Here is a 22075-nt window from a genome sequence, read left to right on the forward strand (position 1 = left end):
AGCTAGGGGGGGGGGGGTGGAAGTTGCTCGAAGAGGGAAGGGAGAAGAGAAATGTTGGCATAGGATTATGAAATACAAAGTTTAAAGCTTTACAAACAGTTCTCACAAACTCTCTGAAGACCACTTGGGTGATTAGCATCCATCTTCGATCACTTAATGGCAGCAGGGAAGAGGGGGGAGGTAGGCTTTGTTGGGGCCAGGGCCTTACACTTTATACACATATCGGGGGGAGGGTGGAAGGGAACAAAACAATAGGAATGGGTGGATCTGTGTCACATGCCAGTAAGAATGTACTCAAGGAAGTTATTGGAAAGGAGGGGGAGGAGGAGCTGAACTGCATGTCATTAAGAAGGGGGTATTCTCCTTTACCCATTGAACAATTTCCAATTGCATCTAATTTTCAGCCTTTGTTAAAGACATGTAGCACTGGCAATAGGAAAACACAGGCGTGGTCAGTCTCTAGTAAGTGTTTGACAATCATTGATTTGATATTCCCTAGGATCATGCACTTCTCATGTTCTTTGATTCAGGTGGTGAAATTCCTTCCCATTTGGCCCACATAGGCAGCTTTGTCCTCACGATAAATCACGTAAACACCACTCTTCCGTGTACTTTCGAAAGCATCCTTGTTTTAACAAAACTACTTTGACACATTGAAAGGGGTATAAAAAGAGACCATGTATTTGCTCTTTGGGACTGGGTTGGCTATCTTGAACAAAGTATTATTAATGAAAGGGATTTTGCACCATTTTCGGGTTTCTGTGGCCAGTTCCTTAGTAAGAGACATGGTTAAGTTGTTGGCGAGCTTGGTCTTTTCCTTCTGGAGCAGAGAGTTGATCAGATCCTTGGTAGAGTCATTGTTTGCGGCAAAGTGTTTAATTATTTTGAGTTCACAGTCATAGTTTGTTTTCGGCAAAGGGATATAAATTAGTCTACTTTTAATAGGGTAGAAGCTGACTAGTTTATGGGAAACAGGGTGGCAAGAATCTGAGGGAATCATTTGGTCTGAATATGAGGGCTTTCTGTAGATATCAAACATGAGTTTGCTTCCCCAATATTCGATAATAAGGTTGAGGCAATTAATTTTCCCATCAACTCCATGTATTGCTCCCCATCCAACAGAACAGGATGTCGTTTACATATCTATACCAGTATAGGATGTTGTCCACTATTTTTTATGTTCTAGAATTGAAAATCTTCTCCTCTAATCTGTCCATGAAAATTTCTGCTAGAAGAGGGGAAAGAGGTGGAGCCCATGGCTAGTCCTCTTTTGCTTGTAATACACTCCATCGAACAGAAATTAATTTTGGTTGACGCAAAGTTGGACTAACTTACATATCTTGGTGTTTATTAAGCTGTCTACATTGGCATTGGAAAGGATGTCTTGGGTGTATAATGATACCTCTTGTTTCCAAATTGAGGGAAAAGATTTTGGATGAAAAATGATACTAACTTGGCGTTCAGAGTGAAGGTAACATTTTGGAGCAGTTCCACAAAAGACAGTGAATCTTTGACGCCTAAGTTTGATTTAAAATCAGAGTTGGCAAAGAAATTGAATTTAGTTTAGAGGAAGTATGCGCAGGCGCACCCATACTGGCTACCACAGGCCTAATTGTTACGTCTTTTTTGCGGAGTTTGGGTAAACCATACAATCTTGGGAGTAGTGGCCTCAGAGTAACCAGGTAAAATTTTTCCCTGTCACTAAAAACACTAACTGCCAAAGATATTGTATTTTACTAACTTTTGGTATGCTGCAATGCAGTCTTTCTTCAGGATTCAAAATTGTTGGAGGAAATGAAGTCTTGACACTTACTTATGTAATTATCTTTGTATATAATTACGATGCACTTTCCTTTATCTGCTTTGATGATGGTGAGTTTCTCATATTCTATTTCCTTTGAGAGGGTCTTGAGAGTGGCTTCTTTCATAGTTGGGCAATGGAACTTGCCGGGCACCTTCTTTATTTCAGCCGAAATGATGTCGGTGATGAGATGCTTAGGGCCAAAGCTTTAGCCAGAAATGGCCACTGCACAGCCTAGAAATCTGGTCGCACTTATTAACTTATCTAGTGGAAAATTGTTACTATCGATTCTTGATTACCTTCAATATCTCTTCTGAATATTTTCTGGTTCAATCAATAATTTTCCTGCCACATATTTAATAGTTAGTACTGATTTTTTCTTTTTACTTCCTGATAGTACTTTCACCTTTCACTTTTTGTACAGCACATCTACTTCACCTTTCCTTAGTGTACTCTTTAATATCTAATATGCTGCAATATACATATAGAATTTCATTCCATTAACTTGTGCATAAAAGCTCAATTCAACTTATTTACTTAAGTGGCAAAAGAAATATTAAGAATGCAAAGAAAGAAAGAAAGAGGAGGTGAAGTAAATCTTTCATTAATACAAACAGTGATCTCCTGAATGCTTCTATAATGTCTCTTGATAAATAAGCGTATTTAAATTGCTAACCCATATTATTAGCTAAAAACTAACATGCAGAACAATGCATTTGAAGTTCCTCAGGATAAGTGGTAAAACTTACATAACTTAACACATTATCTCTTGAAGCTGCAGAATCTGGTCCTAAAAAAGTGAAAAAAGAAACAAATAATTAAGGGCAATGCATTAAGTTCCAAGTGTTCCACAAGAACACTAACAAAACTCATTTATAATGACAGACAACTACTTACATTTACAAGACAACAAGTAGAACAAGCCACAAATACAGAAGTGAAAATGAGAATCATTGGCTGATGAGAATTCAAGGAAATTCGCATTCACTGGTGTGAATGAGTATACACAGTTGTATTATTAAAATGAACAAACATCAACACATACATTGATAATGGATAGAATACTTTAGGCTGCGAGTTGATATCCTCATTTTTTTATAGAAGCCTGTTGATTCATTACAGGAACTCCCCTTCTGGCACAAAAGCAGCACATGATACTTACTTAATACTTAGATCCCAAACAGAGCTTCCAATAAATCAGTGACTTCAAATTCACAGTTACACAGGATATTTGAAAGTGGAAAATTTTCATCCTCTAGGTTTTTCAAAATTCACTATAAATCATAGGATTTTTTTTAAACAGCTGTATTTTAACTTTCATTAGCATTAATTTTAATTAGGCAGGTAGATGATTTCCTCCATAACTACGGTATTTCTACTATAGAAATTATAACTAGGAAAGAAATAATAACTCAAGAGGATGATTCAAAACATAGCAACACCAAACCTATAGGGATGATTGATTACATAATCACATCATAAAAGCAAGTTGAAGTATGAATGATAAAGGAATAAAATAGGCATAAGTACCTGTAGTGCCACAAGGAACTGTGATCAAGCTACATATTTCTATTCTTCTAATATAAGCTGATAAATAATGTTCTGAGCTATCGAGCAACATTAGATAACTTGTTTAAGATATTATAATATAGTCCAGCGGATGGCAGTTACACTAGATTGAAATATTATCTAACCAATTCAAATAATTGGGGAAGAATGTTCCTATATCTTACCTAAGGAATATTTACTAAATGTACAACAGTGAACTTTTGATGTAAAAGAAACCATTTTGGCAAACCAGCTAAGGAACTAGCAAATAGTTCATTTTATTCAGTTAAAATCAGAGTAAATCTATTATTTTCAAAAGAGCCCATAACTGGTATTAAACCATTTACCCAATCAATGCTCTGAGACAATGTGAGACAAGCACCTACATCAAAATCAAAAACAAGAATAGGAATTTTAAAGGAATACGTCAACTATTACTTCATATGAATGAACATAAAATAATAATAATTTATTACTATTCCATAAGGTCAAATAAAACATAAATAAAACGTAAAAAAACAACACGTCAAATAAACAGATCATATCTACTCATTAGCAACTACAAATATGATTGTTCATAGAGCTTTTATTCCAATGCCTGGATTGGAAATGGATAATTTCTCAAAATCTAACAAATGATTATTTCAAGGGCTATAGGAGTCCAGCGAGCAGCTGTGAGAATGGGATACAATCAATTCAAAAATAGGAGATAGAAAAACAGATTTTCAGGAAAATCTAATATTAATAGAAAGGGATACATTTTACGTTTAAAGCTAAAATTAATCTCTCTCAAAACTTTGATCTTTTTGGAATTCGATTTAATTCAGTATCTATTCATTTTTTGATTTGAGACAGTATTTTCAACCCCCATACAAAATACCAAGATAAGCATTGATTTTCCTGTTTTTATAAGCAATTCTTAATTAACCAGCTACAAAATTTATTCAGCAAGACTTACCTAATACTTTCTCACCAAATTCATCCAGAATTGCAACATGTGAATCAAATTCAGGTTTTAGCATAGCTTGTTCATTTGCTCTCAGACTTTTGATCTGAAGGCAGCCTTGAAATGCATGCTTCAGCTTAGTTAATTCTGCTTCTATTTTATCTGCATAGTTAATAAGATGAGCGCAGAAGTAGCAGACTGAGTCACTTGATGAGCACTGTTTGATCTTTGATGACTTATTACTGGAAATTCCATTTAAATATTGGTACAGAGAAAGTCCTGTGGTTACTGTCAGAGTGCTAAGGTATTCCTACAATAATAAAATCAGTAGAATTGGTCAAGACTTACAAATTCTACTATTGCAATCTGCTATTACAAATACTACTATTCATACAAGTATTGTTATGGAGGATGTAATCAAACATTTTAATAAACAATTGCCATTATAAATTTTAAGGCATCAATAAAAATGTCACCATTAAATTGATTCAGTGACTAAAATTTTATCACCACTCAAATATAAATACAAATATTGGACCATTGTACCAATGCTCTTAATAAAATGCAATCCATCTTCAGAATTATTTTAATGGTGTGTAATTAAATCTGCAAAACAAGCTGCTGGCATTAGGAAAGTCATCAAAAGAAAGTCCAGGCCATGAAGTAAGTAATACAGCCAAGGGAAAAGAAACAACAAGTGCATGAGGAATGAAGGACTATCATTTTAAAAAGAAGTATTGAGTGAAATTAGCAGAAAGCTAGAAAAATTTGTCAGATAAATCAAAGCAAATCAGAGAAAAAAATTGTGAATGGAAAGTTGAAAGCTGTGAATAAGAAAGTGGAAAACCACTTCAAGGAATGTAGCTAAATTCACTATATAATTTGAAATAATCACAAGGACTTTTAAAATTAAAATTAAGACTAGCAATGAGGAGAAAATCCTGGGAGCAATTGTACTACTTGTAATTGAATTACAATTGTAGAGATCAAAATAAAAATTGTTTAAGAGAAATAAAACAATGAAGAGCATAAAGGAGATACCATATTGAGGTGATAATGTATGACTAACACAGCAGTTAGAGGTCTTTGCGACAACAAAGCCTTAGAAAGTGTTACTTCTAAGCTTGTTAAAAATTTTGGACCATTTATTTTCATGATGCTGCACTAAATCAGGTGACATACACTCAAATAGGGCTTGACTTCCATGGAACAGAATTGTTCTTATTTCCAATGAGAAGACAACTTATACATATGAAAATTTATTAACTACAAGCCTGATGACTTAAACATAAATTATCTGAACAAGAATAAAACATTGAATAATGGGAAGTAAAGCAGATTTTTTTCTTGATTAAGACCAGTTTGCATATAGGTCATCATAGGTATATATATCATATAGGTATATATATCATATAGGTATATCAGGGGTACAAAATCTACTTAGGTAGTCCTTAGGCTACTCATAGGAAAGAAAATGAGGAAATTCATCACACTAGCAGATTTGACAAAAAATAATTCAATATTGCCGTCTGGAATAACGAGATTAAATGACATATGAGGGTATTCCAGAATAGAAGAGTCAGACCAAACCTTTAAAAAGAAAAGGCATTTTCCCATTATCTACTATACATACATCAAGAGGGCATTGCACTAGATCAAAGGAAATACTTAAAAGATGCATGCCCTTGGCTGATATGTTGCATTTTACAAAAAACATAGATGTTGAGACAGAAAGAGGAAATCTGAAGACTTAGTCAACTCTTAATTTACAGAAGTTAAGGAAGACATGTCATTCAAAGACTCGAAAACAAAAAAGAAGCCGTAAAACATCAGAAGGCAGAATAAGAGATTACACTGGAGAATCAACAACTAGGTGTTGGAAAAATTACAAATAAATAAGGAAGAATTAGAACAACAACTCAGGAAAAGAAGTTAACTAACAAAGAGAAGTGTATTGACAGCTGGTAACATAAGCCTGAAAGTAAATTATGTACACCTGAAATATTTATCTCGGTGGCAGTGAATCATGGACAATAGCAGCAGCAGAATATACAAATTTGGGTACAATAGAAATGTCGGGTTACAGAAATATGATGAAGACCAAATGGATTGAATAAATGACAAACAAATAGTTCCAAGAAGAGTGGAGGGAGGAAAAAGACAGTCTAGTTAGAAGGCAGTCTTTCCAGTTCTTTTTGAATTAAAGGATAGGACACCATAATTTTTCCATTTAAATGCCTACCTTTTTGTCGTCCAATGGACGGCTACACACAACACATTCAGGAGTAGGATTCATTGCTTGCTTGCATTGCTCCAACATGTCTATGCAGTAAATCACTGATTCATCATCAGTTCTAGGTTGCTTAGACCTTTTCCCCTAAATTATAAATAAAAAAGTACACAAATAAGCCAGAGTATTTTGATTAATTCTGCAACAATATTAATCATAGAAAACAGACTTTATTACAGCTTGTAGTTGGCAAGCTTCAAGGTGAAAGTAATTTTATGTTTGTGCTATAGTTTCTAGTATTACTAACATTTTACTTCAAAACCTTGGAATCCAATTTTGGTGCATGAACCAGGAATCCAAACCAGGGTACCATACACCTGACATAAGTTCATGCAAAAATGTGCCGATCTCAATCGAGGACCGATATTCAATATCAACATAGGCAGTAATACTGTGTTGATACATTATGTCTTTAAGCAATAACTGCATGGTAAAAAAACACTGTCTCCTGTAAGCTCCTGACCTCACAGAAAGTCAGATGGAACTAGGTACTGGACGAGCAATTCCCGGCAGAAGGTACAGGATTTCAAAAAATGTTCCTTCATACAATAACACTTTTGTCCTTTTTGTAACTTAACACGAAATTAGTCATGTAACCTTGCAATAAAATCTGGATTATGCAAAAGAAAACTTTTATCCGAAAATAGTAACTTACTTAAAATATTTACTACAAAGGAATCATAAACCCTAGCATTTTTAATTGAAATTAAAAGCTATTCTATGAATGCAGGAAGAGTAACCAAACAAGATAAATCAATTCTTCATGCATTATGATAAAAACCAATAATCCACACTAATATATAAAAATGTTTCTGCGTAAATAATTACTCATATTTGATGCCCTTTCACAAAAAAACTGCACAGCCTGAGGTTGAATTTCTGATTCTGGCAGAATTTTTCAGTGGCATCCCAATCCCAACTTGGGGTGCTATGCGAAGTCACCATCTGTCAGATAGGACATGAAACTGTGGACCCCTTGAAGTTCTTTCTTAAGAGTAAGCTTATGCTAGTGCTAGTTTTCTCTCCACCCTTCCTCATAGTCTAAAAATCCTAAATTTACCCCAAATTAACCACCTTTCCTAATGGTGCAAATGAACTTAGCTGCCAATAACCTTCTCTAACAAGACAACAAGAAAACCCAACTTTTGAACCAAACTGGTACTCCTGTGCATGCTAAGGAATGAAGTGAACAAATTGAAAAATACTCACAGCCACATTTTTAGCTTTCCTTTTTACAACAACATCAAAGATAGTTGGAATAGCATTCGATTTTAACTTCTTCTTACCATCCACCCGAGTCACCTCCCATTGATTCTCTTCAAAATGTTCCTGGAAAATATACGCGAAGTACGTAATAATCTTTAAAAGGTTTGATAGGTTGAAATTCCATTAATTTTCATGATTTAACCACACTTTTCAATGATTTGCTGAGCATAAACAGTCATTTTTATGTCTTTCCTTAAATTTAATATGAACTCAACTTGAAATTATCCATAAATAAACTTTAAATGTGTAACATCAAAAAAGAACGTGCATTACAAGGATGCCAAACCATTTACATTTTCTTATATAAAATCAGTTAGGTTGGCTTATGACCAAGTTTGGCAGTCAACCAAGGGGTTGCAAGCAATGCTGAGTGAATCCGAAATTCAGTGCAGTAGATATTGGATAAGGTTAGGGTATTAAGTACATGGGACCATTGGGATCTTTTAGGTTCAATCTTGCCTTAATAAGATCATCTGACTTATAAGAAAGTTGAATAGATGAAATAATAAAAAGGTTGCACAGAAAAAATATTTTGGGAGTACCACCATTTCTCATAAGTGAATAAAAAATATAAGCTAAATGGAGTATATCAAATACTGCCAAATGTATCATAATTTAAACCAATCAGATGATACATTTTATAAATCAATTTTTCCAAACTTTCAGCATAATCGATTCAGTAGAGATAGCAGAGAATGGAATAGAAAAATATTCACGATGTGAAGTAAGGTTTGTAGAGAAGTGACAAATAACAGATATATGCTCCGCTAAGATACGTTCTATTCAAAACCTTTACAATCATGATACTTGGATGGTTAAAAATATGACCTATGACTGGGAAATAAGTAGTAGCATTTAGGGGAGGCGACCGACGGCTGAGGTCATTTGCGCCATAGGGGATGGATAGGAAAGGAAATCGGCTTCATAAAGCAGGGCAAACAGGAATCATGGCAGATATTTTAAATTACATCACAGCTTTCAGAGGAAGAGTTTGGCTTTTTTTCACATTCACTTGAAGAGATTACTGAATTTCGTGAAACATCTTTCTTCTAAGAAATAGATAATCATCACTTTTAAGGTGTCGAAAGACTTAGCTGATCTGTGGTGTAATGTGTAACTCTACCAGAGATATTATTTAATTGAACTTATACGACACTCTTTGGCCTACGATGAAGTTGAAAACTCTAAAAGGCGCGTATCCTTTGATATGAATAATGGAACGGAAGGAAAACTTGCGTTGCTAGATACATTTTATTTACCTCACATAGGTACGACGTATCTTTGGGGGTCCAATTTTTTCTGTTCACCATGGCAGCCCACTTTGCTCTCCTTACTGGGTCACGAGGAAATACTTTCAAGCAAACACCATCCTCAGTCCTGTTACTACAACCGTAAGCACTACAACCTGGCATTTTTGACACTTTAGACTAACCGATGGATGTCAGAAGATTCGCTCCAGTTTTTATTATTGGGTTATCCCCGCATTAAATCACCGTCATTTCGACCGGTCTAACCATATCTAAGGTTCAAAATTTAAATTCCGATCAAGACATTAGAAGTTTAGCTACACAACCAATAAACTTTGAAAACAAAGCAAATTTTAAGACACTGCTGCTTCCTTGAGTTTGCCACTATTATGATTTCGACTGCCGATAATAACGCTTTCGTCGCGTTTTTGTTCCGAGAGAAGACTGGGAACTTCCTTCCCGGACTATTCAAATGAAGTCACTTCGCATTACGTAATATGTTTCGGTAAATATTTGGATTCAATTCAGAGATTCTGAAATTCCCTGTTGAAGATAAGGCATTGTTCTTCAGTTTTTTAGCTTAACTTATTGTAAAAAAATAATAAGAGACATCCTTAAGGAGTGTTCTCTGTTTACATATCAATTTCACAAACATAGGAATGGACGGTCGGGAATGTAGACCCGTATTCTGGCAAAAATAAATGAATTAATAATGCCCATAAGAATTCATATGGTAAATTTCTCATTGCCTATTTTACTTGGTGGAATATTACCATTGTAGCGTATTCAATTTGAAGCTAGTGGGTGGGTTTGCACTATAAGTTTCCACAAAAAAATATGCGGTGAAAATTCTCTGAATTCAGTCGTATTGTTTGGGGAATGTTCCCAAAATCTATATTGAATGATTTCTGGACAGTACTGCACCTCTCAGGAGAAATGGATTCAGAGATAATACTGAAAATTCTCCATCATTACAGGTGGTCTGATTTGGATGTATCATTGTTATGAGCTGTGTTTTGCCTGATATCTGATGGTCTGCCTGATAACTGAGTATTTGGTGTGTGGTCTCCATCTAATAATACAAACCTGCACATCATTGTTGTGTGGCTGCATCGTATAAAACCATTGATACAAATCCCAGATGTTAATTATGCCTGATTTGGATAAGAGTATCCTATGATAAAGTAATAAAAAACATGAATGACTGCCAAAAGGAGAGCTAGATCCAAAATCAGGGTCAATTGTCCCCTAATAGGATCGGCTACGGTATATTTGATGCTCATAAAGTCTAAAAGTGGCCAAATAAGTGGGCTGGCTTGAAAACTCAAAGGAATCTGCTGAAGGTCAGGGCCACCTATAAAATCCTTGGCTAAATGTTCAAATTAAACATTAATGAATGCAAAAAAAGGTTTGTTCTCCAAAAGAATGAGTAGCTAGTAAAATATAGCCAGCCAAAAATTATGGAAAAAAGGAGGGCTAGATTACAAATACTCACAGCCCTGTATTATGATACACATGCTCCTTTGTCAAGCATAGAACCATATTATTAGTGTCAAAATTAACCTGGACTTTCTGTATCTTTCTTTCATTTTCCCTTGAGCGCCCCAAACCAAACTTCATCTGTTAATAATTTGGTTAGAAGATATGGTTTTGGCCCATTGCAATGTACTAAGTGTTACACAAAATCTGCATTCTATCTCAGAGATTATCTTTATCCAAAATATTATATATTACAATTTTTAGACTATCAGTGGTGAGTATTAGAATACACATGAAGATAGTGGCTGAAACTTTACAATCTGTACCTTGCTATGGGAGAATTATTCAGGTATTCTGTATATTAAATATTTTCATGTAAAATTCAGAAGAATTAAAGCTTCAATACAAAATGAAACAGGGCAGAAGTGCAAATTTCAGTGTCACAAGCACAAGTCATAAAAGTTCAGTCATTGCTGCTTTGGTTCATTTGTATTGTACCTGGAGCACCTTTGCTTCATTATTTCAATATCTGATGCAGAACACGTAATTACAGTTCTTTTGCAGTCCTCCATACTTTTCATATTTAACACATTCCTCTGTTTTAAGCAAATGAAGCAGGATTAACTTAGATAGTAACTATGAATCAGCTAATTTAAGAGCCCTCTGAAATATAATATATGCCATGAACTATATACAACCAAAGAAAACTTTAAAATCACCTGTAACATAAGCAACTAAACTTTTGCAGCTTCTTTTACTCTAATTACTTGTTCCCTTCTCACCATTCACAACCTTTTTTGCCATACAAGAGTAAAGATAAAATCTTCTCACTTACAAGTGTGTCTGTTAAAATCTCCCAAAGAAGAGTGCACAGCAGGGGAATATCGAGCTTAGATGGCCTCCTAACAAGACATGATATATTCAAGTGCAGTGCCACATACTGGCACCACGTTTTCTGTGACTGGACGGGGACGAAACTCAACAAATTGTTATTTTTATTAAATTCTGATAATAAAATAATCCAGTTTACAAGTGATTTGGGAAGTGAAGGGACTAAATTTTCTGGATTTATCTATCAAAATCAGCAAGGAAAATACAACTTTTCTATCTTTATAAGACAGTGTTGCACAAACCTAGTGATGCATGCTTTTTTAAGACATCTTACAAAAATAAGCAATATTTCACTCCATTACACACTGACTGTGCAATATACCCATGTTTAACACAAGCAAACAATTAGAATCCCACAAAATAGAACACATAGCAGGCAACAATGGATAGGCCATGGAATTAATAGATACACTGTACCGTGGGAAACAGACACAAGTGGCCATGAAGGAGATATACAACACAAAACCCCTTGAAAAAAAGGATCAAAGTGAGAGACCCTCTCTTTCCTTGGGATAATATCTCTTAGAATCCAACACTTGTTCCCTAAGGAAGAAGTCAAAGACACTACAAATGACATGCTCAGAAAAATTCTGGGATCCAACAAAGTAGGCATCATGGAACAAATCAAAATTTATAACCTCCACTCTAATGACTGCAACGCCATTTAAATTGAGCAGACTAGCAGAACATTCAACATCAGAGCTAATTTCATTTACCCTGCTTCACAAACAAATACACTCCTCAATTTACATAATATCTATTATTTACTATGACATAGATCAACAAAGGTTATACTATGATTTTTAGTCTAAATTCAGCCCACCTTATACTTCTGCAAAACCCATGGTTACTAATTTTAAGGAAACAAATTACCATCAAATGTATGTCTTCAGTTAACTGATTCTAAGTATTCATTCAGTTTTTATTCTCTCTTAATGATTTTCCTGATTTCATATTACACATGAAAAAATCACTGCGCTAATTGTTTTAATAAAATCATAATAAATTTGCTTTCCACAGACATACATATCAGGAGAGTAAGAGCCATAATTGGCAAAATAGCAATTGCCGCAGCCCAGTGACATAGGCACAGAGGGAGGCAATTGCCCCCCTCAAACCTCTGATCCCATGTAAATCGCAGAATGGCTGAATTTCATTTTTACATAGAACTGAGGAGGGGGTTTCATCACTGTTTTACACAGAACACAGAGGTTTTAGGGGAGACAGTTAGGGAAGCAGAACCAAAACTTGTTCTCATCCCACAATGTTTAATGCCATCATCTCTAGTCTCACATCCCTCCAACTTCTCCCATATTCCTTTCGGCTGTCAGTTAACTTCCAGAATAACTACAACTGATATGTATTCTTTTTCTGTCTTCAAGCAATGCCATGTATTCTGACTACCTTCTCCTTTGCTAACTGATCCCCTTGACAGCTCCTCCATCTAGCAGCTTCACACAACCTTCCAATGAATATGCTGTCACTCTCCAAAATGTGTACTAGTATATGATTTGTGATGCTAACTCGCCATTTAACTTTCATCACCAAGGGGTTTGGCATGGAAATTTGCAAAGAACCCTATAAATTCATGCCTTTTATTCTAAATTGACCTTTCAAAAATCTTCCATCTACCCCCACCCTACTAAGCCACTAGGAAGATTTGTAGCAGATGGGTCAGTCATACGTAAGCAAAACCAGTACCTGTAGTTAATGTAAAATAATGTACATAAAAGACTTGTGAAAAAAAGCTTTTCCTAAATTAGGTGATAAAGAATATCATGTATCAAATTCACAGAGAAAGGAACATCACCACTATATCTATCTAATGAATAATGGTCCCATAAACATGCTTTTGCAGGTAAGAACTCTTTTATCTTGTACAGAAGGAACTATATGAATTAATCTCAATCAAGACTTGAAATAATTATGATTTATTTTAAAATTCCTTTGAGGTCCATTACTTGCATGTTTTATGGGTTGCACTGAATCATTTTGTCCCTCATACCCCTATCACCCTGGCTGCACCAAATGATCCACAAACATTTTTGATTATTAGATGGTATCTCATTAGCCCAGAAAACTGAGAGTTCACTTTAGCTAATAATGGTAAATAAATGATGCCAAGCCAGGTTATTTGATAGGTAACACAGTTTATATACCAGCCAATTTGAAGATCAGTTTCAAATGCCACATAAGGCATTTAACATTCAATCAAATGCTCACCTTTCACTCATCAGTAATGTGCAAATATTTTAAAATCTAAAATGTAACATCATATTGATTCTTTGGCTAGTACAGGTCCCATTGAGATCCAAACATTGAACAATTGACTACTGAAATATCATGACATCTACAATTCAATGTAAGCATGTAATGCTTGTAGCAACAATACTGGAAAAAATTGTTACACATAACCATCACTATTTTACAAAGTTAAATACTACCTAGTAATAAGCAGCAAAGCTTTTGGTACCCGAGCATAGAAAAATTAGCATTTCCTTTACATTACAACACTTGACCCGGACAAAAAGCAAATAAATACAAAGAATAAAATCTATTTACAATTCCAAATTTGTTCTTGCATGAATCCAGTCATTTGCTTGGATTCCTTAATATGTTTTCAGTACCAAAAATAGGAAACCATCTTTGAGTTGAGGCTCTTATATATAATCTATATGTTCCAACAAACCACCAACTGACATAATCTTGTCCTCCAAAACACCTAAATTTTGAAAAAAAAATTATTTCAAAAGCCATTATCGAGGAATAACCAAAAGATAAAATGGTTTCACTTACACACTTTCATCCATTTCCAATGCAAATGACAATATTGTCCTCACAGTAATCATTTCTGCAACACCTTTACACGACTTTAATGAACTCAACTTTTCTCCAATTTTGATAAGCTGAAACAACTACCCCAGTATGTATACATGAAAGCACAGGTAGTAAAGTACTCGTGTAGTAAAAAAACCACATGTATTGGCTAAAAAGTTCCTTTATTGAAATGTACTTCTCTACGTAAAAAAGCATTCCACAAGTATACACAGAAGGATCGAATGAACTAAAATGTAATTTTAAATATCATTCAGATACTGTATTTACACGAACTGTACAAATAATAACTACCAACACATAATTCAAAGGCATAACATGTTAGAAAACAGTAAGTGTATAAATATTACAATCAACTTACAGATGTTCATTTGAGAGTTAAGATTTTTCCATGTACTTCAGCTAATTTTGTAAGTTTTTAATGACACTATAGGTAAAAAAATTTAGCACTGTAGCAAAAACTGACTATAAATATTAAAGTATAAGTGACAACACTTAATTCAACTTTTACAGTCTTACAACGAACTTATACCACCACAATACACGGCCATAAAATGAAGGTAATATATCAGTTTATGTTTACATTAAAATCATAAGTCACGGCAGCTCTTCTTACAAAGATACAAACTTTGCCAAAAATATTCAAGTCTGTGACATAAAAATGTAGGCTACAAAGGTGAGCGACTGGATTATTTGGCTGAAAACATTCAACCTTCTCCCTGTGCATGACGTATACAATACTTATATGAACAATATTTGGGCACTGTAAAAGATCCAAAATTAATTTTCCAACTTGAAAAAAGCTTAACCATACATTTATAACATAAATTCAACCATTTTAAAAGTTATTAATCACATTTCTTCTTTAACCATGTAGGAATTAAATGCTTCACTTAATTACTTAAACAGTATTAATTCTTTTTGTGCTATACATTTGCCAATTAAAAAGTCAAAAATTTCACAGAGTGCCGCTCAAAAGTGCTTTTGCCTTACATGATACTGGTAACTACAAAATACATTTTTGTATCAGTAAGGAGTGACACCCTATAAAACAAGAAAAGGATTATTCCTATTCATGCAGTCACATAAGACTGAAATAACAAAAATAAAATTGCTAGTAGATTATAGGAACAAGAATAATAGGCTACAGGTTAAAGTAACAAGGCAACAAGGAGATATAAAGTACACCTGAGAAAAATGTGTTTGGATGCTACATAAAACAAACAACAGGCATTGGTCAATATATATGATAAATTAATAATACATCTATGTTTTAAACCACAACTTAGTGGAAAAATTGTAGTCAAGGCTGGGTGAATTTTCACATTTCTCTTCATATACAACATAAAAACATAGTACTAGTTGTGCTGGAATCCTTTTCTAATGTTATTTGATCTTGAAACAGAAGCAGAGGTCTGTAAAAAGCATTGAATGCTTGTCAGTCAACTGATGTGATAGTCAGCCATTATTAGATACCACACAGAGCTCTACAAACCGGCTTCATCCAATCAATGAGTACATCTTGGTTTTGAAGCTGATTCTCTGTTGCCATGTAAATGACAGTTACAATATTTACAGATTCAAGACAAATGGTTAAATGAAATAACTTATGTCCAGCAACTGGAATTCCTCTGGATTAAACCAGTGGCGCAAATGAAGTTTTTTCAAAACAATATGTTCTAGGAGCAATGTTTTCCTTCCCTAAGCATCAGTGTTTTTATTAAGTATGAAGAAGGATGAAATTTAAACAGCTTTCCTGGTAGCACAGCATTAAAAGTTCCAAGCTTCATGCCAAAGGCAGACTATGAAAACACCAGAGGCTTGCATTCCTTAGGGATACAGTGTTAAGTTGTCCACGGCAATGAAGGTAAACTGAACTACAGCCTATTCTCTCAATAATGACTCCCATCATCATTACTTTGGCACAGAAAGAAAGAAACGATATAATAGAGAGGGAAATCAATCTTTCAATTACACATTAGGGCAATGTAAGGAACTTGCGTGTGAAAAATATAAGTGCCTTTTGCCATTACACTGGGGCTGACCGTTCTTCACATGTAATGGCAATGGCAACACTATAATTCATCACTCCTCTTGACAGATTTATACCCTTGTAGACCCTGTTCTCTCATTCAAGACCGGTTTACAAATTAAGTCCTCAATAGAAAGTATCAAATGTATCAACACAGAGAGGAAACAACCTACCTCCACAGATGTTGAGTATGCACCACGATTTAATCATTCATTTCTCTAAATATTGCTCATGGATTGGAGGGGACTCTCAGCCTTCCTTGTAAAGTCCCCACCCTTTCCCACACGTGCAAAGAATTCACTTTTCTGCTGAGGTGTCCTTATCCCTTGCCTCTTGCATCCACGCAACCACATCCAAATAAAAGTCCCCTCCAATCACATATGTGACCGGCAGTGAACTGTATTACACAGAGTCACCCAATGTGACCAGGGGAGTGGTCAGGGACATGAGGGCCGGGGTAGGCACCAAGACTGTCTCACATCACATCAACGAAGAACTCACACGGGTTCCCCATTGCCATACGGAACGACTGCCTGCTCCCTGAGAGGTCCTCTGGTAGCTGCTGTTGCTGAAGGGAATGAGATGTTGCCATAAGAGGTTGCTGCGATGATGTGCCAGAGGCAGCATTTGTAATGGGGGGCATGGCAGGTGTGGTGGTCGCCGTGGCAGCACTGCTTTGCTCTGAGCCCCCACTCGAGCGTGACCTGCGGCCTCCAGGAATGCCCCCACTCGCACCGCGACCTCCTCCACTGTGCCGCGATGACCCTGCTTCGCTTTCACTGTTGCTGCTGCTCCCGTGACCAGCACGGCCATGGTTCCCTTTAGAAACACCATCCACCATTTGGTCCTTTCGAGGCTCAGAGCCATTGCTACTTCCTCCTGCAAAATCATCAATCACATTGCTTTAGGTATGGGAGAATGGAATCAACATTCCAGAAGTGGTAATATTTTCAGCATCACAAACCTGAATTAATAGCAACTTAGGGCACAGGGTAGGGTAACTTAGGGTAACAGTAACAGGCTTACAGCACTGCTAGTCCAAGCTTGCTAAACATATATACGTTTATTAATGGGATATACATGGTGGTTCAAAAGTTGACTAGTGAAAGTTTGTCACCATTTTCCATCATTGAGCATCAATTGCCCCAAATAATAATTGGAAAATTTGAGATGTATATTGGTTAAAGTCCATCCAGTTACATGGTCACCAGTCTGGACTGTTCTTTTTCCCGAGTGACATCAAAATTGTTCTTTATGAACATAGCTATCGAGATGAAATTTTTTTGTGGCTAGGAAAATTTCAGGATATGAAGTGATGATAATGAAGATGCAAAAAATATACAGAAGTCAACCAAATTTTTGCAAAATACCGTACATTGTTGGCCAACAGGCAACATGGCTGTTCTTTAGCCACGAACTACACTCTAGACCAACTCTTGGGGCAGGATATTATTTTAATACAATACCCAATGATCCTACAACTGAATGAGAGTAATTTTAGGCCAATAAGGCAGTGTTACATCCGCAAAAATATACAGTTGGCAGAGAAGAAGTAAAAACTGATGAGGGGAATGTGCAGTATATGTATTGGCCATGTTTCCTCAGGATTTACAGAGGAGGTTGGATTCTGGTAAGAGTAATTAATAATTTAGGGATGAGGTAACGCGAAATGCTTCTTTCAGCTTGTTCATAAGCTCCTCCATCGATTTTTCTTTTACTCAGGAATGGTGGCAAATCTTTTTACTTTTAGCAGGGTTTTTAGTTTGAGGAACAGGTAAGGTCACATGAGGCTAGGTCTGGTGAGTGGGGTGTGTGGGGAAGCACAGAAGTCTTGTTTTTGGGTGAAAGCTCAGGAAAAAGATGGTCGATTGTTGTGGTGAAATAACCACTTGCCACTCCTCCACAGGTAGGGCCATTTTCACCTGATTCTCCATCTTAGGCATTTTGTAACTCCCAGATAGTACTCCATGCTGATTCTCTGGCCTTTACGGAGGTATTTGTGATGTACATCCTACTTTGCCAAGAAAAAAAGTCAACAACACCTTGACATTTGAGCAAACTTGTTAAGCTTTCTTGGGGTGGGAGGATGTTTCACCAATCCCTTGTGAAGATTGCCCTTTTGTTCTTAAGTCATATTGATAAACCTAATCCTCATCGCCTGCTATGATCCTGGACAAGAAGTTATCCTCTTCAGTCTGATCAAACAGTTCCTGACAGACTTGAACTTGACGTTGTTTCTGGTCAGCTGTCATCAAACGTAAAATTAATATTGCAGCAACTTGATGCATTCTCAATTTTTCATAGCATGAACCAATTGAGATACCACATCCTTCTGCAAGTTCCCTGACAGTCAAAAGTCATTTTGCACGAATTAGATCTTTCACTTTATCGATATGGGGGTCATCAGTTGGCATTGATCTTCTGGGAAATCATCTTCCACCAATCACCGCCCATTTTTAAATAATGTAAACTACTCATAACAAGTGTGATGTTTCATAGCATCCTGAAAATTTTCCGTGAAGAATTTGCAGAGTTTCATGCAGAATTTCAAAGAACAATGCTGCTCCGTCAAAGAACTTATTTCCACGGATCCAATTTTTCACCATACTCCACAAACAGCCCTTCTCATAAACAGCCATGACTAATCAACAAAACAAAATTTCAGCAAGTGGTTGACGGCAGTTATTTCGAAAGTTTCCCCAGACATAATGCCTCCAAACGGATGAAAAAATAACGAACTGGAGGCACGCAATTCAAAAAGTTTAAGAATCATTTGAACAGACCTCATACAGTTAGAAAAAGCTCTCTAAGAACAATACTAAAGGCATTTTGCTTAACACATACCATCTGAATAAAAACATATTTCTGTATCCCATATCACCGTAAACTCAGGTTGCTAAACCCTTCACAGTTCATACCATCATTTACATGTCATGTACTTAATTATTCTAATAATAAAGTGTATGGTGATACTCAAGTGAAACAAATTTTGCATGAAACTGGTTTGGAGTGGAATTAATTTTCATAGACCTGTGAAATAGTTGAGATATTCCATGTTTGGCTGCATTTAGTTTTACTTAAATTCATTTCATTAATATTAACTATTGATGGTACTAAACAGTCATCAGAACAATGAATATATTTTGTACATTTTAAAATAAATTTATCATCAAGCAGAAACCTTTAATAAGGCATATTGAAATAACAAATGAAAATGTGGGTCCTATTATGTTCATGGAAAGTTTTAAATTTTCAATATTATCTATTTATTTCCTTAATGATATCATACTTATAAAATTTGTTCCTCTAACCTTGTGGGATATATTCATACAAACATTTCATTATTACGACCATTCAAAAACCAAAAATTTTAGCTTGTGGGCTGATGTAAAGGGAAATTTAAATATCACATGAAAACTTAACTTAAACTACATCATGGAACAGTTAATTTTCTGCATTTATTTCTAAACACTTATGTAAATAATGTTAAGGAATCGCCTTAGTCAATCTGTTAAATTTAATACATGAAATTCAAGATAGAATAATTTAGACTTGTTAATTTTCATGATCAACTGCTTTTTCATGAAATAAATGAGACAAAAAAGATAATGGGATAGATATATTTGTTCAATGCATCCCTTTAGCAAACAATAGACAGCCACATTAATTCAACATCAACGTTAAGATTACAAATAACACAATGCTATGATTGTTAGGCAGGGCAAAGAAATATATGGATGTAAAGTCTGTGATCATCCAAAATCTACATTAAAATGGTTGACTACTAAATAATTATATGATGGTAATAGTTAACATGAAGGGCAAGGAGGAATGTAGGTCACTCATATGGTATTGGAATTTAAAGAGAACATTTTCCTTTTTGATAATAAACAATTTTTTTGCATGCTAAGTCACTAATAGATTTGAAGAATTATAACACAAAGATGAAATTAATACATTTTTTATGAAATGAGTCCTTTTATTTATGTATTTATGAGAATACTTCACCTAATTTGGATAAACCCATTTACAAATCCAAGCAGTGCTTTTTCTCTGTCCATTAAAACCTCATTGGAAACAGATTAATGGCATAGGGAATGGGACTCGCCCTTAAACCCAGAATGTGTGAATTTCACACAGTCGAGGATGTGCACAACCCCAACCTATCAAAGACACTCTCCAGTTGACTAATGCGATGCGATGAAGGATAATTTCCATCCCATCCAACAAAGCAGAGAATGTCATTTAGTTTCTTCAAGCATATGAACTCTATGATAATAATACAATACGACATTGGCAAACTTGGAACAATCTATGTCAGGCATTTAAGTACAAAGGAATTTTAGGTACGATGAAGAGTAACTTAACTAAAAATTAATCAAACCACAGTAAATAATTAAAATAAGAATTAGAAATCACTACAAAGCTATTGCGAGTGACGGCCTCCCGGAAGACATCCCAAAGAAGGTGGAGTTTTGCCTGAGAAATGCTTACTTCACGTGGAACGGAAAATTCTAAAGGCAAACAAATGGCGCTGGAATGGGGTCCCCATTCTCACCGGTGATCGCCGATCTTTTCATGGAAGCTTTTGAACGAAAAGCCTTGCAATCCTTCCACAAAAAACCCAAACTCTTTGTGAGATATGTGGACGACACATTTGTGATATGGCCCCACGGAAAAGAAGCAACACCTCAACGCACAAAATGGTGCTATTAAATTCACCATGGAGATGGAAACGGAAAACCGGCTGCCCTTTCTGGATGTCCTGGTCGAGAAAAAAGAAAATGGGTCTTTGGGACACTCCGTTTTTCGGAAAAAGACCCATACGGACCAATATCTCCATGCAGACTCCCATCACCACCCTCAACAAAAAGCCGGAGTAATTAAAACCTTACTCCACCGAGCATGCTCTCTCTCTGACGCTGCCTCCATTGGAAAAGAAAAACAACATCTACTGAAAACGTTCCAGATGAATGGCTTACGGTGTGACAACATTCTGAAGATAATGCACAGGGTGGAGGAAAAGAAGCAGATGGCCCTGGAGAGGACCATCGAGACTAGCCCTAAGGAAAAGGCGAGGGCACACGCTATCCTGCCGTACGTCGCGGGAACAACGGAAAAAATTGCTAGGGCCCTCCGCCTCCGGAAACACAACGTCTCGGCCAGGTTCAAATGCGTAACCAAAATGGTCAATATACTAGTCAACACGAAATACCGCCTCCCAAAAGACATCTCTGGAGGAATTTACCAAATCCAATGCAGCTGCGGCAACTCCTACATCGGCCAAACATCAAGAGCGCTGAAATGCCGAGTCCAAGAACACAGAAGGACCGTAAAAAACAGACAGTTCCAGCAGTCAGCGGTGGCTGAACATCATTGGAGTGGACTGACACATAATATTGAGTTTGACAAGGCCACTTTATTGAATAAAGAAGGCCGCTACTATCCAAGGATTATCAGAGAGGCAATTGAAATTACAAAAACGCCCAGAAATTTCAACTGCGAGGACGGCTACCCCCTCGCCGGTGCGTGGAAACGGGTCCTCAAGGATTTCAATGAATCAGAGCACACCTCCACAAAATAGGCGCCAAACGGAGGGTATATAGATTGGACCAAAACCTGCATCGGAACACTACACTGGACCTGAGGAAGCCAACTGGAATGTTGGCGAAATATTGTCCGGAAAATGGATACACGCGGAAGAAAACCCGAAAGAACCACTTTCTATAGATATTTTAAG

At 36.0% G+C, this 22075-nt stretch overlaps 2 protein-coding genes across 4 annotated transcripts in view; both read right to left on the reverse strand.

The window, feature by feature from the left end:
* Positions 1-9514, reverse strand: part of LOC139700065 (uncharacterized) — an 18387-nt gene extending 8873 nt beyond the window's left edge. For both annotated transcript variants that reach the window (XM_071598547.1, XM_071598545.1), the window contains exons 1-5: positions 9111-9514; positions 7795-7914; positions 6538-6672; positions 4308-4605; positions 2551-2591 (exon numbers count right to left, since the gene is read on the reverse strand). In XM_071598547.1, coding sequence (XP_071454648.1) covers positions 2551-2591; positions 4308-4605; positions 6538-6672; positions 7795-7914; positions 9111-9263 — 747 coding nt within the window. In that variant the 5' untranslated portion in view covers positions 9264-9514. The remainder of the gene's footprint in view (positions 1-2550; positions 2592-4307; positions 4606-6537; positions 6673-7794; positions 7915-9110) is intronic.
* Positions 9515-14465: 4951 nt separating this feature from the next.
* The window catches only part of dsh (Segment polarity protein dishevelled), a 46874-nt gene continuing 39264 nt past the window's right edge, over positions 14466-22075 (reverse strand). For both annotated transcript variants that reach the window (XM_071598548.1, XM_071598549.1), the window contains exon 14: positions 14466-17214. In XM_071598548.1, coding sequence (XP_071454649.1) covers positions 16811-17214 — 404 coding nt within the window. In that variant the 3' untranslated portion in view covers positions 14466-16810. The remainder of the gene's footprint in view (positions 17215-22075) is intronic.

Source organism: Hetaerina americana, unplaced genomic scaffold (genome assembly GCF_022747635.1).
Source record: "Hetaerina americana unplaced genomic scaffold, ioHetAmer1.1.p SCAF_10, whole genome shotgun sequence".
Classification (NCBI taxonomy): Eukaryota; Metazoa; Arthropoda; class Insecta; order Odonata; family Calopterygidae; genus Hetaerina; species Hetaerina americana.